At 39.1% G+C, this 18473-nt stretch overlaps 1 protein-coding gene across 1 annotated transcript in view; it reads right to left on the bottom strand.

Moving 5' to 3' along the window:
- The window catches only part of RRAS2 (RAS related 2), a 75418-nt gene extending 57588 nt beyond the window's left edge, over positions 1-17830 (bottom strand). The window contains exon 1 of the mRNA XM_047876860.1: positions 17632-17830. Within this exon, the coding sequence (XP_047732816.1) occupies positions 17632-17739 (108 nt within the window). The 5' untranslated portion in view covers positions 17740-17830. The remainder of the gene's footprint in view (positions 1-17631) is intronic.
- Positions 17831-18473: the final 643 nt, after the last annotated feature.

The raw sequence follows: 18473 nt of genomic DNA on the forward strand, positions 1-18473 counted from the left end.
GGAAACCATATACACAAAAGTTCCCTGAATGCTCAAGTGCAAAACATCATAAAAGGTAAGTTCTAGTTAGTATAAAAAATTTTTTTTTAATTTTTTTAATGTTTTTTATTTATTTTTGAGACAGAAAGACCATGAGCAGGGGAGGGGCAGAGAGAGAGGGAGACACAGAATCAGAAGCAGGCTCCAGGCTCTGAGCTGTCAGTACAGAGCCCGATGTGGGGCTCCAACTCACGAACTTTGAGATCATGACCTGAGCCAAAGTTGGATGCTCAACCGACTGAGCCATCCAGGCGCCCCAGTATAAAAATTCTTAAGAATTATTTTTAAAAAGTTAAGATGTGGCCAAGCAATTTTTGTAATTCATTAAATAACCTAATGCTTTTACTGCAGAATTTTAAAGTATTAACAACGCTAAAATAACAGGACTCTTCCAGTCTGTTTAAAATGAAATTGACGGGGCGCCTGGGTGGCGCAGTCGGTTAAGCGTCCGACTTCAGCCAGGTCACGATCTCACGGTCCGTGAGTTCGAGCCCAGCGTCAGGCTCTGGGCTGATGGCTCGGAGCCTGTTTCCGAGTCTGTGTCTCCCTCTCTCTCTGCCCCTCCCCCGTTCATGCTCTGTCTCTCTCTGTCCCAAAAATAAAAAAAAATTAAAAAAAATAAAAAAGTTGATAAAATGAAATTGACTTCTACAACTAAATAATTTGTTCTAAACTCTACCATGGGGGCGCCTGGGTGGTGCAGTCGGTTAAGCGTCCGACTTCAGCCAGGTCACGATCTCGCGGTCCGGGAGTTCGAGCCCCACGTCAGGCTCTGGGCTGATGGCTCAGAGCCTGGAGCCAGTTTCCGATTCTGTGTCTCCCTCTCTCTCTGCCCCTCCCCTGTTCATGCTCTGTCTCTCTCTGTCCCAAAAAATAAATAAACGTTGAAAAAAAAAATTAAAAAAAAAAAAACTCTACAATGAATCAAGATTCTTTTTATTTTTATTTATTTATTTTTTTTTGAGAGGACGAGAGAGCACGAGCTGGGGAGGGACAGAGAGAGAGAAAGAGAGAGAATCCCAAGCCAACTCCGACATGGGGCTTGAACTCACGAATCATGAGATCATAACCTAAGGCACAATCAAGAGTGGCTGCTTAACCGACTGAGCCACCCAAGTGCCCCAAGATTCTCACTTCTTTAAAAACTATGATATAATGATTAGAAATTCTATGAAACCCTGCAAAAAAGTTACCCATAAACCATGTTTTTAAAGGTAATAAACACAACTAGACTGAATAGGGTTTTTTTCTTCTTTTCCTTTTTAAGCAATTTAGAAAACTCCATGGAATGACAGGATTTATTGATTGTGCAGGAATGAGTTCTCCACTCCATGAAAAAAGAAAAGCACACTTTGTCTTCCAGGTTGGAAAGAGGAATTACCAATCCAAGTGTGAAGAATATCATGGCCCCAGTCAAAGATCAGTTCTATTATAAGCCAAAGCAGTGAGACATTTATATACTGTACAGGAAGTATGAAGACAACTTTTTAAAAATCTTAGGGAGGGGCGCCTGGGTGGCGCAGTCGGTTAAGCGTCCGACTTCAGCCAGGTCACGATCTCGCGGTCCGTGAGTTTGAGCCCCGCATCAGGCTCTGGGCTGATGGCTCAGAGCCTGGAGCCTGTTTCTGTGTCTCCCTCTCTCTCTGCCCCTCCCCCATTCATGCTCTGTCTCTCTCTGTCCCAAAAAATAAATAAACGTTGAAAAAAAAAAAAATTAAAAAAAAAAATCTTAGGGAAAAAAAATGCCAAACAAGATAAAACAACCTAACTGGAAAGAAAACACACACACACACACACACAAACTCCTAAACTTATGTGCCATAAGACTGTAGAATCTAAAAGGACCTTAGAATATGATCTATTTCAGAACCTTCATTTTACAGATGAAGAAACCAAGGCCAACAAAATATAGATCCTTTCACCAAATAAAATGTGGTATAACTGGGGCTCTGCCCTTAAAAACCTGTGAGTACAATTCAAGCATTCTTTGAGGATAAAAAAAAAAACTTGTCACAAAATGCAAATTAGAGACAGCGAGTATAAGAAAGAAAGAAGGAAACTAGGAAAGGAGGGAAAGAAGAAAGGACAAGAGGTTGAGCAATGAGAAAGAGACACAACCCTAAAAGCTCGAAAGTAGTTATTAACCTGGCCTCAGTATCTCTACCCACAAGATACTTATTACAAAGGGAACAGTCATCACTTTTCAGTGGTTAACAGAGTGGTCCAATTCTACACCAGTATTGGGAAAAATAGACATGTGCCTCCCTAATATAAGGTCTGTACTGGAGGAAGACTCTTCTTTTGTGATAGTTCTGCCGAAACTACCTAATTTGCTTCTAATGATAAGAAAACATCAGACAACCCAAATTGTGGAATGTTTTACAAATAACTTTAAGACTAAAAAGACATTAAAAATAAGTACAATGTTCAATCCTGGATTGGATCCTAGACCAAAAAGATTTTCTTTTGCTATGCTATAGAAGACATTATTGGAACAACTAAGTTTCAATAATCTAAGTTAAAAGTATTACAACTTCCTGACTTTGGTAACTGTACTAAGATCATATTAAAGACTCTCTTTTTTGTTCTTCAGAACAGTAAAGGGACATTACTTCCACAACTTACTCTCAGAAAGTTCATCAAAAATATGTACAGGATTCAATGGAGGCACATGGGAGGGGCACCTACTCCAATCTGGATATTCCCTGGGGAAAGGCTTGCTGGAGATGAACCCTGAGTCACATCTAGAAAGATGACTAAGAATTAGTCAGATAAAACGGCATACTTGGTAAAGGACAGAGCTTCAAAAGAGTCATGGATGTGCATTTCACACAGATTGTGACTAAGCATGATCAGACTGTGCTTCTCCAGGAGCAATAGGCTGTGTGAGAGCAGGAATTTCAAACAGGATGGGCAGGCGTCTGGAGGTTGCCAGGTCTGGGGAGAGAGCAAAAGCTAGGGCAGCGTGTGCAGGAGTAATGGGACATCGATCACAAGGAAGCAGGGGAACAGAGAGGGAAGCAAGGCAATACTTTAAACAAAACCTCACTCACTATGCAATCTCAGCTCTCCTAATTTCAACTAAATGGAAAATGTTTCATGAACTTAACTTTAAAAGAAGAAAAAAAGAAGAAAAGAAACACAACTGAGACAAAAACGTCATTATTAAGGTAACTCATTAAATAAAAAGTGGTTTTTGGGGGCAAGGTAGTATAGTGTAGCCCTTAGCACCTGTAAGGTGCTTTGTAATCAGAAAATAAAGGTTCAAGTCCCATCTGAGCCATTATTGTGGGATCCTGAGCAACATATTTAACCACTGAGCCTCAGTCTCTATAGCTGTAAAAAAAGACAGAATAAATCATAAAGATTAAATGAGGCAATATTGATAAAGTTTTTAGCATGACGTCTAATACACAGAATATGTTCAATATATATTAATCATCATTGATTCAAAATATTCTTCACAGGTCCTTGTTCCTTATTAAATAGCAAAACAAACAGGTGCCTGGTTGGCTCAGTCAGTGGAGCATACAACTCTTGATCTTACGATTGTGAGTTCAAGCCCCACTTTGGGTGTAGAGATTACTTAAAAAATAAGATCTTTGTTGGGTGGCTCAATTGGTTAAGCGTCCGACTTCTGCACAGGTTATGATCTCACAGTCTGCAAGTTTGAGCCCCACATCGGGCTCTGTGCTGATAGCTCAGAGCCTGGAGCCTGCTTCTGATTCTGTCTCCCTCTCTCTCTGCCCCTCCCCCATTCATGCTGTCTCTCTCTGTGTCAAAAATAAACATTAAAAAAAATAAGATCTTTAAGAAAAAAAACTTGAAATCATTAGTATTGTAATTCAGTTACAACATAAGATAGCAAAATGAAGTCCAACCACTGTATCAAAAACACAAAGTAAAGTCTACCTATAAAAGTACTACACAAGCTTTATAAACCATATTATGGCTTTCCATCTTATAATTCTGTTGAAACTTATTAATACAAACTCAAGGTTAAAATAGGAAATTAGAAGATGTCAGTTTCACATCCAAATACCAACTATTTATTTGGGGACGTTACGTTGGGTGCCCTTTTCAATGTTAACTACTTAACCTGTACAAACATTTCACAACTGCAACTTTAATTAACAACAAAAAATTATAAATATGACAAGGCTTATAAATCACTCATAATCCATTTTAGCGCCATTCTAACTAAGTAGCTATGGATAGGAATAAAAGTGAAGAAAAGTCATTAAAGTAATTAGTAGGACCCATTTTAAGCAATAGAGTATAGAATATTACACAGGGTTCCACTTAAAAAAAAAAAAAAGGAATGTGGGGTATTTTGTGACAGGCCAGTAAGACAGCTGGAACAAAGCTGTTGGAGCAACAGCTGTGCACCATGTACTGTTCATCTAAAACCACAAACTAAAGTAACCCATGTCAGACAACTTCATTTGACTAATCAGCTCTGCCAATGGCTACTTCCTGAAACTGTCTGCTACAAAGAAATCTAAGTAAATACGTAATTTGCAATTAAGAAAGGAGAAACAATAAACAAAATCAGTCTGTGTCTTTAAACATAAAATTAAAACCCAAGAATCACAATCTAACATTATAACAAAACTTTCCATACTATTTTAACACCTGCTAAAATTATGATCACCTATCAGATTTTCTAATGGTAAGAAAATAATCCCAAAACCCAACATTTGATGAAGTCTGAATTGCTGATACATAATCTCACCAATTTCTTCTCCATTCTTAACGCTAAATGTAAAGTGTTTGACCACATAACACTGCAGTGATACGAAGCTGTTAACATTAAGTAACTTGATAATTGAGAAGTAGCTAATTCAAACCAAGGATTGGCATGGAAATTCCATGCCAATATGTGAAAATAATTCGGGTAGTACTCAAGCTATTGTAACCATTCATTTAAACATCTGCAAGTTAAATTATCACAGACCAAGTCCACTGTTTTATACTTTATCTGCATTTTTTTATTCCCAAAACCCATGAACCCTTCTCTAAACTTAAATTCACTCTCAGTTCGAACAAGATCCACATCTGTGTATGCTTGCACACATGCATACACACGCTTAAGGCAAATTTCCCCACCTTACTGACACACCTTAATTTCAGAGACAAAAGGGACAAAAATTACAAATTTCATAGTCACGCAACTTTTCCACAAGATTTCTAAAACTTAAATGTTATACCTATCACAAAACTTCCTTTGCAGTTTGACTCAACTATGTGCTTACTATTCTTTTCCTCTCAGCTAACAAATTGCTGACTGTTGTAATCTCAACCACATGTCATCATTTAACCAAAAGCAAGGCATTAAAAGAAAACCCACCAGGAAACAAGACAAAAGTAATAAATCTTTTAAGACCTTACTCTCAGGCTGTTTTACATTTCCTGAGTCAGAATTTCCAGAAAGAAATTACAATAGGACTATCTTCTCTAAAGACTATTTTCAAAAAAAACTGAATGCTATGGATCAACTACTAAAACTTCTAACACAAGATTCATTCAAATGTACACGTTACTACGTTATTACGTATAGGTAATCTTTTAATTACAAAGAAACTCTGAAATCCAAAGTGAAAAACAGTTCGGTTCTTTGTCTTCTTTAGTAACCAGCAGCTATGGAACCAGAATAGACACAACTCATCTTTCTTAAGACCACTTTCTTTTCCCAACGATTTACTATTTCCTGTTCAAGACCTAATACTAACAATTAATAAATATTAACATATTTTGCTACATGATTACTTCTATGTAACAGAAGTATCCTTGGTCTATGACTCTCAAAATCTAAAGTATAAAATGTACAAACAAATACAACTAAGGGGAAGACATTCGGGCAAAATATTCCAAATCTATAAAATCCTTTACTGAAATACTTGTTCTACTTGTAAACATTGTAGTGTTTACAGGGCTTAAAATAACAGTGCCAAAGTGAATCAAACACAGAATGGTTATCTTGTCCAAAGCCACAGTCATATATAGGCTAAACCAAGATCTACATAAATGTCTTGACTCACAAAAAGGATTCTTTGCGCTACCTCAAACTGTCTTTTCTCAGATAAGCAGCATGAATTTTTTCAGGTCTAGGAAATCTTTTTAAAAAAACAAAAACATGGCAGCTGTTGTGGTTAATGTCACAGACTACATATAACTATGACAAAAGCAACCACAAGGAATAAGTTTCAAAGAAACAAACTCTACTTTTAAACTAATTTCTACATTTATACTCTCAATGCATGGTAAATAAAGCAATAAAAATAAACTCAATTAAGCCTGCATAAATAAAAATTAAAAACAAAGAAAATATAAAAATAAAAAGGATAAAAATGTATTTATCTAGATTACTTCACAAATACATAATCAAATTACACAATAAATGTGAATGGGCTGAATTCCCTACCAAAAGACAAAGACCCTCAGATTTGACTTTTAAAGATCACATTAAATACTGTTCACAAAAGCTTACTACAAAATAACCAAAAAAGAAATGGAAAATATCAATGAAGTAAATGCATACAAACAGAAAGCTGAATGGCAATGTAGTATCACAGGATCAAAATCAAGGTTAAACTCCACACAAGACTAACACTACTGAATTTTAATACAAAGATTCAAGCATAACATTTTATATATAAAATTATAACATCAAAATAAAGCAAAATAAGACACTCAAGGAAACTTAAAACACAGTCTTCATGGGATATTTAATGAATGTATTTCAGAGTTTCACAGATTAACTAGGTAACAAAAAAACAGAAGCTATAAAAGATCTGAGTATAATCAACAAATTCCATTATAATAGATTTGAACAAAACTTTGCACCTTAGAAGCTACAAATGAATACTTATTCTTCTCTTGTGTTCTTAAAATATTTACAAATATTAATTGTATTTGGCCACTAAAAATTCTTAATGTTCCAAAACACAGAGAATTTATAGGTCACATTCTTTGACCACAGCCTAACAAAGCTAGAAATCCACAGAAGAATCCACTCAACCCTTCCCCAAATGTGTATCTTAAAAATTAAGGAGACATCCAAACAAATGAAATTTATCTAAGAATACAAAGTACAAGATTTCATATCAAAGGAAGCAATGCAAAATCAGTCTTACAGTGCCTTTCCACAAGTCATTAAGGGCACTACAAACATCCTAGAAAACCTCTCACTACAATTTCTTTAAAATGCCATGTAAATAACCTAAAGTACTACTGTAAAAAGTAGATGGCAATCTCATTAAAAAAAAAAACAAAAAAAACAAGGAAAAAGAACAAAAAAGTTTATGAAATCATGAAAAGACATCTATACAATATCAAATAAGCACAGTTCAGATCACAAACATACACACACATGCTAAAAAAAGGACTTCTTTTGCTTCTAAGCCATTCCAATTTCTATACCTACAGCAAGAAAAACCTTTGCCTTGATCTTCATCTTACAGCATCTCACACTCACTGTCTCCCCAGCTTCTTCCATGTGCCTCAGTGCAGAAAGCTTGATCTTGAAGGGTAAATAAACCTGAAAACTATCCCTTTTAACCACCTCTAATTCTCCAAAATGACACCTCTCAGCCAAAACCCCAAATAGGACTGAATTAACAGAATTTCACATTTGTTGAAATCCTGCTGATACTCCAAAAATTAAAGCCCCCTGGAATCAACCTGCCCTTCAGCATCAAAAAGATTGAGAATCCAAGGGCCCCACAGTAATTCTGAAGGATGGCCAGTTCTTTACCTCCAACACCAGGAATGGCTAAAAGCAACTCTTCATGGGACGATACATTTTTAAAAACATACTCTACTACACAGGGAAAAACGTCTCCCCCTGGAAGGAGTTATTTCCTTAAATAGCACCAAACTTTAGAAAATAGCAGTTTTGTGGCCTTAAGAAAAAAAAAAAAAAAAAGAACATTACCACTGGTTAATATCAGACTGAGATATCAAGGGCATTAAATCAGTTTGAGACAGTAATTAGATTTCACATCCAGAAAACTACATCAATGATACAGAAGGCAATTTGGCAAATTTTCCTAGAATAAAGACTATCTTCTTTTTTGCTGATTAACTTAACACAGTATGGTATAATGATTGCAGAGAATCGATGCATAAATAATAAGTATTTCATGAGATGATTGAGAAAATGAATTCAAAAATGAAGAAAACCTTCCCAGACCTGAGATGAGAGGGTTTCATCATTTCCCAGGGAAACCTAGTGAACAGAGAAAAAGTTCTACCCATATCCTGATAAATGTTTCCATTTCCAGTGATAAGCAAAGGCTACAAGCATGCAAGCAGAAAATAATTATTCCTGCAGGACAGAAATGGGAGGCCCACCAGCCAAATAAAGGTCAAGAATCAGAAAACAAAGATACACCCCCACTGTTGTAGTACAAAAACGCTGGGGGGCCCAACAATTTTATGTCCAGCCAAATCATCACTTACCATGCAAAAGTAAATATAACCTTGGCTATCTTTACAGTAAAAAGTAATACTTGAAAGTATTCTCCAAATCACATTTCAAAATAAAGACTAGCTGTTGATAAAGACTACCTGTAAGCACTGACACCAGTGAGAATGACACAAATGGCAAATAAAAGCAATGACCCTTCATAGAAAAAGATTAATACCATTACTATTTACTAATATAGTAGCAAAACAGAATGTAAAAGACAAAAAACGATCTTTTAAAAACACTGCAACACACACTTAGTTGCTTTAAATAAGGACATTAAATTTATGAAAGATATGGGTGGAAACAGCAAACAAAACTTCTAACTTCCTCACTTCCCATAACTGGGAATAAGACAGTATTATTCTAATTTTCTAATTAAAAATGTTTATGAATAATTTTAAGGTAAATCTGAGTAAAAAAGGATAGAAAATATATAGCAAAATACAAGATTAGTACAAAGGGAGGTCATTATGCTAAAGATCATGACCAAAATCTGTACTGACCTAAGAGAAATTTTTCAATCTTTCCCTCAAGATACCTGCCTACAAAATTAGACAGAAATTTTCTCCTTAAACAGAACAAGTCAATCCCCTTTTGCCTCAACTTGGTTTCTTTAGGCTTAATTTCACTCCATGCCGAGCTAGACTGATTATGAAGACCAGATTTTGTTAATATAACTGAATAGAACAAACTCTGCTTATTATCATTACCTAAATAAAGCAACATCAGAGGTCTTAATTGATCACTTGGCCAAGGTGACGTCAGCCAGGTTTCCTCACTGTGGTTATTTTCCCTCGATAATTAATACCTTATGGGCAGATATTTGAGACTATGTTAATATCCAGCTACTCTCAAACCCACCAGTTTTAACATCTATTTATGATTCTGACTTGAATCAACTGTTATACTGCCAAATAGTGATTTTCTAATTCCACCACCTCCTCTAAGCTTATTAGAATTCTACCATAAGAACTTTCCTTCCTCCTTCATTTATTTATCCCTATGGATTCACAGATTCTTACTTTATGGACGATAATCAATTAGTATCATTATTCGATGGCCTATATTGTCCCAGAGTTAGCCAATGGGAGTTCTTTGGGTTGGCTGTGTCTCTTTGACATGTCACCATTGTTTTGTCTTTTGAGCACTATCTTACTTTCTGGCACTACAAAATGTTCCTAGCTCATCTTCTATTCTCTGCTCTAGGCCTGAGATTAGTCACTTCTCCAAGTTTCCTTCTAGTAAAGAAGGGTATTTAGAAACCAAGATCTGGCTCTAGGTATTCTCACTGCTAATAAGAAGTCACGATTTCTATATACTCTCAGCATACAGAGCTGAAAAAAAAAAAAAAAGCGCAGGTATGTGCATGTGTATCCACACACATCTTTTTCTGCATCTATAATTTTTAAACCATGAATTTGTGACAACATCTTCAATTCCAAGCAAGCATCTGAGTTGAGGCTAGCCTTCCCCCTTTCCACATTTAAAACTCCCTTCACCAACAATGAGAAAGTTGGCTCCCATTTTCCACAACATATTTACTGATTTGCTTCATCCTAGTATAGAAAATTGCTTCAGAATTGAAAAGCCATGTCCCTCTCTCTCTCTCTCACATACACACACAGCCTATTAACTAGAGTTCAATGTTTGCTTCAAGTTCTTTTTGTCTTTATCCTGAGGACATAGTCCAAACACCCAGTTCAAAAGTTAGTTTTTTTCTTTCCCCCCTTCAGTGTAGTTATCTTACTCATTTGAAATAAGGTTCGGTTCATTTATTTCCTTTATTTTTTTTTTAAGTTTATTATTTTGAAAGAGAGAGAGCAAGCGAGGGAGGTGCAAAGAGAGGGGGAGAGAGAATCCCAAGCAGGCTCCACGCTGTGAGCACAGAGCTGGATGTGGGGCTTGAACTGATGAACCATGAGGTCATGACCTAAGCTGAAATCAAGAGTTAGCTTCTTAACCCACCAAGCCACCCAGGCGACCCTAGTTCATTTATTTGTTTGTACTCCACCTGAGGGTGGTTTTTTCTTCACCACTTGATTGTACTCGTGTTTGCTGTTTATGGACTAAGTATGTGAAACATTAAACATGGTTCCAAAAGTCAGAAAGTATCCTCAGAAAGGTTACCAACCCCATTCTTTCTACCCCTTCCCCCTCATTCCTACCCACCCTCTCTGGCTAACCAATAATCTCATTAATCTCTGATTTATCCATTCTGTGTTTTTGTCCCAATAAGTAAAAACATATGTATTTTCTTATTTCCCCTTCTTTCTTACACAAAATGCAGTATACTGCACATTATGCAATAGGTATTTTGCACTTTGTTTTTTTCACTGAACAATTTATCCTGGAAGGCCCTTCACATCAGTTCATAGAAATCTTTATTTTTTTTTTTTTTACAGCTACATAATGCTCCACACGTACCATATTTTATTTAATCCCTCTCCTATTCTGTGTTTCCAATTTCTTCAGTTACAAACAATGCTGTGACCTCATGCGTGTGTATTTTAAGGGTAAATTTCTAGATCTGGAGTCAAAAGGTTAAGCACAGATAGAATCAAATCTACATCTATTTTACGTCTCCTGATATAATGCACTAAGAAGAATTCATTTATTTCTGTGTTGTTCCTCCCCCCCAAATGCAGAACCTGAATTTAACAATGAAGAAACAAACCCTAGCTAGCTATGTTAAATGTTACTTAAAAGGAAATAATTGGATTATATGGACACTTTCAATTGTAGAAAAATGTGTTGCTGGGGAAAAAAAAAGAAAAAAACAAACCCTAATCAAGGAACTCTACAAATAAGATACACGCTTCAAAAATATCAATGTCCTAAAATACAAAGACTAAAGAACAGTTCCAAATTAAAGAAGATATGGAAACTGAATGCAATGCTTAATCTGAGATATTCTTTTGCTACAAAGGGCATTATTGGGACAATTGGCAAAATCTGAAAAAGCTCTACATGTTAGATTACTAATATATCAATGTTAATTTCTGATTTTGGTTATATATCTTGTTTATATAAGCAAATGCTCATTTTTTAGGAAATATACATGGAGATACTTAAAAATAAGTGGTCACTGTCTTCAACTTACACTTAAATGATTTTTAAAAAGCATATATGGGGAAAAGGATAAAACAAATATGGTAAAATGTTAGCATTTGGAAAATCTGGGTAAAGTTTTTTTTAAAAAGCAACACTGAATATTACTTTGACATTTATATTCATACTTCTAGTACTGAACATGTACTTACTTGTATACAAAGCTCTTTCTCCTAGAAAAAACATCACATATGAGGCGGCAAGAGAAGTTGGCTGGCAATATTAAACTCCTAATGTATACAAACAACAAATTCTGTGACTATAATATTTCTAATTAAACTATGATTTAATGCATGTAACCAATAAACAATCACAGCGCTTTTATACAACACTAAAAATAAAATATAATTTATAGGGTGACAAGGAACTCAGTCTAATTATGTCTCCAGTAGCACAATTTTAGACAACTTACATTTCTTTGCTTCTTTCAGAACCACACAGAAAATACGTGAATATATAAATCTTTGTCTTTTTCACAAAAGCCTGAGAGACATTTCTGTTGGCAAAGTAGAAATAAATCAAAGGCCTACCAAGGACATTACTTTAAGTTTCAATCCCAAACACAGACTCAGCAGCTCTATCTATCCAAAGTAATTCAAGATCAAGGCCTTGCCAGTAGATTCACTATTAACTAACATTGTCTACCAGCAGAATGAAAGTCTTTTACTCATTATCACTTTTCAGTAAGAAGGGCACAAAGGAACTAATACTCTAAACACGCTTCTATTTTCCCTAACAGAAAGAAAGAAAGAAAGAAAGAAAGAAAGAAAGAAAGAAAGAAAGAAAGAAAGAAATGTTCACATTGCATCACAAAATTTCAATTTTATGAGATCAGTTTTAATTTGAAAAAGGAAACTTAAGGAGTGCCTGGGTGGCTCAGTCAGTTGAGCTTCAGACTGTTGATTTCAGCTCAGATCATGATCTCACAGTTCATGGGATGGAGCCCGAGTCAGGCTCCACAATGTCAGGGGGGCCTGCTTGGGATTCTCTCTCTACTCCTCCCCTACTTGTGCTCTCTCTCTCTCTCAAAATAAACTTTTTTAAAAAAGGAAACTTAAAATAAAAACAATACTGCTTCAAGAAAGTCTCTTTCCCCACTCCTTCCCCCCTTTTAAAGTTACTAATTTATTTTCCTAACCGAACCAAAGACTTCTTTCTTTTCTTTCTTCTTTCCTCCTTTCCTTCCTTCTTTCCTTCTTTCTTTCTTTCTTTCTTTCGAGAGACAGACAGTATCCCAAGCAGGCTCCACATTGTCAGCGCAAAGCCTGATGCAGGTCTTGAACTCATGAAACGTAGGATCATGACACAAGCCAAAATCAAGTCCAATGCCCAACTGACTGGGCCACCCAGGCGCCCCTTAAGGACTACTTTCATTTCAAAGCTTGGTAAAGACCCACACTTCAGCAACACAGGTGAATTAAAAATCCCATCCCAGTAGGCAGCTGCCTGTCACCATCACTTTGCCTTCTAATGGTACTCGACCAAGGGAAAAGAGGATTCTTGACACTCAACAGAAGCGTCTCCACTAACTCCGGCAACTTCCCCATCCCAATAAGGAGACACACATGTAAGAATGAGTTTTAAGAAAACCTAGGTTAGAATTTCCTTCTGCTTATCCTCTGTTAAAAGTGATCATCCTTTCCCTTGAGTGCCTACCATTTCTATGCAGGAACCGCCAGCACATCCATTTCAGGTGTTACCAAAATGAGGCAATCTCCAGTATGTACCACCATCAGCTGAGGTGCCTTATTTTTCAATGCTAAGAATTCACTTGTAAATTACTCTGAAAATATAATCTGCACACAAAAAAACAAGTCTACAGTATAGTTTTAAACTCACAGACACAAGTTATTTTAATTGCAGAGAGTGTCTTCCAGACATCGCAACAGAACAGCAATTCTGGAATCTAAACTCACAACCTTCACACATGGATCAATTAACTATAACATAAATACATGTGTCTTGAAATCTCTTTAGGATCTCCACCCCAAGGAAAAGGCAATGAAAAAGCATCCAGCAAAAGACAAACTCTGGGTTAAAAGCAATGTCTGAGTCAGGTCCAGCTAACAGGTTGTAAGACTAAAACCCAGTGAGTGAGGAATCAACTACCCCCTACATAGTTCAAAATCTGACAAACTGCTCAACAGAAAGTAAGGATGCTAAACAAAGAACAGAGGATGGGAAATTCCTCTCTTTAATCTTATAAAACATGTGTGGTCTCTTCTCAGAGTTAGCAGGTAAAGCATTAACCTCAAACCCAACGATTACTCCATCTTTTCCTAAAATCAACTTGCAACTGATAAAAAGAAGTTTCCCCGACTCAAAACAGGATCAATATTCATCACCTAAATACCACACAAAGTGAAGAGGGGAGTTTGAGGTTGGGGTGGGAGGCAGGGGGTACTGAAGACTTAAAAGACCAGATTACGTGTCAAGGAAAAATAAATACATTACAAATTTTGTTTCGGAAGAACAAGATACAGAAGTAATAGAAGCAATTAAAACCAGGTAACAATTATTAACATACTCTGTAGATGGCACTGTGAACAATTTGCGTGCATTATTGTAATTATTCCAAAAAACCTAAAGGTACTACTTAATTTCCCTTTTCATATAGGGAAACTGAGGCTTGGGGAACCCAAGAAACTTGACTAAGGCACACAGCTGGTTAAATGAGAACCTAGAATTTCAAAGGTGCAGGTTTGTTCACCCAAACTCAGTGTTTTATGGAGAAAAAAAAAAACTAAAGCCTTGAAAAGATTAGGAAAGATTAAGAAATTCCCTAGCATCACCTGAGTAAGGAAACCTAGAATCCAGATATGCAAAATTCTCTCCATTTCACTTTGTACAATGCTAAGATCACTTCCTAACTACTCATCATTTAGGTATTTACTCATCATTTAGGTATTCCATTTACCAACAGAACTTAAGACATTTTTCAAAAAACTATGAACAACAAAAACATATTTTACGTCTTTATACAGGCATTTTATGATCTGATAAAGTCATTTTTAAGGAGAAAATGCACTAAGTAATTATTGCCTTAATCTCCTATTTTGCAGCTCTTCATATGCTAAGTCGCAAGTATACCTAAGGTTACAGAAAGTCAAGGCTAAAAACAAAGTGTTTTTACATTCTCCATTCCCCAATTTATTATATTTTTTCTGCTCAAGATTATATCATAGAAAAATATATGCAGAACACTGTAAAAAGGATGTTTCAGAAGACTTAAAAAATAAATAAAACCAATTTGTGTCATCCTGATCTACAAAGAGAACTCACTTCCGCTTGTTAAGATTATTATCCTTCTGCCATCTCCTCTCCCAATTACTACTGCTAGACGATCACAGCAGAATGAATTTTAATTTCCCAAGAGTCATACAATAAATAGTGGCTCTATTAAGTGTAGATGATAAATAGTCACTTTAGCTCCATAATATAAGATTAATATAACAGCAATAACATCTGTAGATTTATTATGCACTAGGCATTGTTTTAAGCCCTTGACATATGTTAAGTCTAATTTTCACAACAACACTATCTGGTACTTTCTATCTCTCCGGATTACAGATGGGGAAAATTGAGATACCAAGAGGTTAAGTAATTTATCTAAGATTATACATGCAGCAAGTGGCAGAGCTGAGACTCCATGGAAGTGGTCTGGCTCCTACCTCTCCAGAAAGTCTCCTCCGATGTCAGAACCTATATTCCTCCCTTTCACTGGCTCCAATTCATCTGCCTCTCCCACTCCCCTCCTTGCCTGCCTTCCCTCTCCAAACTAGCATATAACTCCCCCATGCTCACAGAAGGTATGTCCTCTCTCCCTACCGCCAAGCCTACACAGTACTTTTATCAATTCTTTGCAAACTGACTTTTACCCAATTCTGAATTCTCTCTGCATTTAAATGTGTTACAGAACTGTACACAGACACTTATACTAGCAGCAATCATTAAGTGAGCACATATTACGTGACAGATACGGTGCTAACAATGATTCCCATAATTTATAGGATTATAAACAATGTGTCAGCCCACCCGTTTTACTGATAATTAAATTGAGGCTCAGAGATGCTGAATATTCTGGCACTGTTCTCACAACCAATAAATGACAGAATAAGACAGACACTTCAGTTGACTCAAAGCTCACTTTTTCTCTATGTATATATATGTATGTCTTTCACATGCATACACACCTTCCCTTCTTTTATACCATCTAGTACAGTACTATTCATGAAGGTGTTTCTTTAACAAATGAATTCTAGAAAATCATTTTAAAAATAGCAATTACTGTTATCTTAACAATTTCTAAAACCATTTCCCAAAAACAAAAGGTTCCAGTACCTTAATTAAGTAACTTAAGATTCAAATACATTCAGATGATCCCTCCCCACCAAAACACACACACACACACACACACACACACACACACACACACACACAAAAACTAAGTATGTGTGGTTTAAACCTGTCAGGTGACACTTTACTAATACTGGAACCCAGAATTATCCTCTCACTCACCACCACCACCACCAGCCCAACAACAGTCCCCAAAGAAAGGTTTAGCTATAAATTTTTTTGCTCTGCCATCAGTTAAAGTCTCTCTCTGGGCCCTAGGGATATAACATAACATCCCTGATTCTACAGCCTGCTAAACTTAAACCAATCTCACCTCTTACAAAGTGTGATTTTTTTTTTTAACCCACTAATGAGCATACTGTAAATACTCATTACACAAACATCTTCTCTTCCTGGATACAAAGGTTTTAGCAGCAGTTTTTAACCCCTTGAAATATTACAACAGCAAATTATTGCTCATTTAGGCAACGTGAAAGGTAACAATCACATTTAACAGTACTCTGTATTTTAATGTCACTATAAACATGAAGTGAAATGAAATACGCCATTCAAGTATCCCAGTTAATAACAAATGAATGAAACGGAAACCAGAAATTAATTCTTCACCAAAGCATCTTAGCAGCACTCTTGTGTACTAAGAATATCTTTTGTTACCTGTTATAACGGGGTCCCTTCCTTCTCTCGCAGCGTATGCCACACCTTTTAGGTTGACAAAAGCGGAGAGACATCTGGGTTTCTCATTTTTAAAATCCCGAAAAAGATCGCTCAACCTTCTTAACCAGAGCAAATCCTAAGAATGAAGAATTCCATCGCAATTGTCTTTACCACAAGCCCTGACTTTCGCCTCCAGCATCCAAAGAGGTCTCGGGGTGGGGGGAGTGGGTAGTTGGAACAGATACAGCAGGCACGCCCCGGTCGGTCATCTCCGAGCATGGCCCATCCCAAACTTCACCTTGGCAAAGGGAGAAGCAGGAAGGCACCAGGAATTCCTAGGAAATGGTCTCACCCCTATCCTATCGGAGAACATTCTCAACTTCCTCGAAGCCACCATTTCCCTCGGGCATTCTCACACACCTCCCACCCGGACACATTACCTAAGAGATTACTTAAAAGAAAAGCACAAATACACACAAAGAGAAACACACAGCTCGAGCGGGCACTCCGGCTCAGCGTGCGCAGAGAAACCCGCAGACCACGCGGAGCCGCGGCCAACTTGCCACCGCGATCGCAACCGACGGTGCAGGAGGCGGCCCGGGGCGGCTGGAAGCCCAGCTCGAGGGGCTGCAAGCCCCACGCCCGACGCCCGGAGCCCGGGCCTCGGGGCAGGAAGACGGGCGCGGCGGCGCAGCCTCCCCGGAGGGCTCGGCCCCGGCCGGAGCGATAAGGTGGATCGACGCTTCCCACCCTGCCAGCTCCGCCCTCCCGGACACATTCCTGAGAAGCCCGACTCCCGGGACGCCGAGCAGGGCGCCGGGCAGGCAGGAGCGCGGCGCCACGGCCGCAGGGCAGGAGGGCAGAGCCGGGCCCTCACCCCCCGCCCGCCCCCGGCCCGCGCGGCGCCTCCGGGGCGGGGTCGCGTCAGCAGCCCCGCCACAGGTAGCGCGAGCCCCCGCCCGCCGCCACCCCGGCGCCCCCGGCAGGCCCGCTCCAGGTACCTGGATGAACTGGATGGTGAGCGCCGACTTGCCCACGCCGCCTCCGCCGACCACCACGAGCCGGTACTTCTCCTGGCCGGAGCCGTCCCGCCAGCCGGCCGCGGCCATGGGGACGCCGCCGAGCCCGCCCGGCCACGCCGAGCCGCCGCCCGCCCTAGGCCCGGCTCCGGGGACGTGTGCGGCCGGCGGGCTGCGGGCGAGCGGCGGGCGGGGGTCCCGGGCGCCGGGAGCTGCCGGGAGGGCCGCTCCGGGCGGCAGCGCGGCGCCCGGGCTGGCCGGGTCCCGCCCGAGGCGCGGAGGAGCGGGAGGACCGCAGGGGCCAGGGGCGGCAGCGGCCGGGGGGCGCGCTCCTCCTCACGTCGCCGCAGCGCCTGCCGAACGCTGCCTCCAGCGCCGCTACAAATGGCCGTCTGGGGGCCGGGCTGCTAGGCTGAGGTGCTGCATATGCATGAGGGGGCGGGGCGGGGCGGGGCCGCGCTGGCCTGGGCTGGGATTCCGGCGCTGACCCCCGGCGGCTCAGACCCCCGCGGACCCGCCCCTCGGATCCCGGGACTGTGAGCGCGTGTGCGTGAGTGAGTGCGTGCGTGAGTGAGTATGCGCGTATGTGTGTCTGAGTAGGTGTCAAGTGGGAGTGAGAAGAAGACAGCAGACAGTGTGTGACCATAACTGTGTAATGTCAGGGATTGTCAGGGATTATGTGGATGAAAAAATACAGTATGTGAAGGCGTGTGTGAAAAATAGAGCTGTTGTCATCTTAACCCAATTTTTGCAGGAGAGTAAATATCCTGTTTTAAGAGTACAGATGGTGATCGTGATTGTGTGAAAACCAGTGTGTGACAGTG

This window comes from Prionailurus viverrinus, chromosome D1 (genome assembly GCF_022837055.1).
Source record: "Prionailurus viverrinus isolate Anna chromosome D1, UM_Priviv_1.0, whole genome shotgun sequence".
NCBI classification, from domain to species: domain Eukaryota; kingdom Metazoa; phylum Chordata; class Mammalia; order Carnivora; family Felidae; genus Prionailurus; species Prionailurus viverrinus.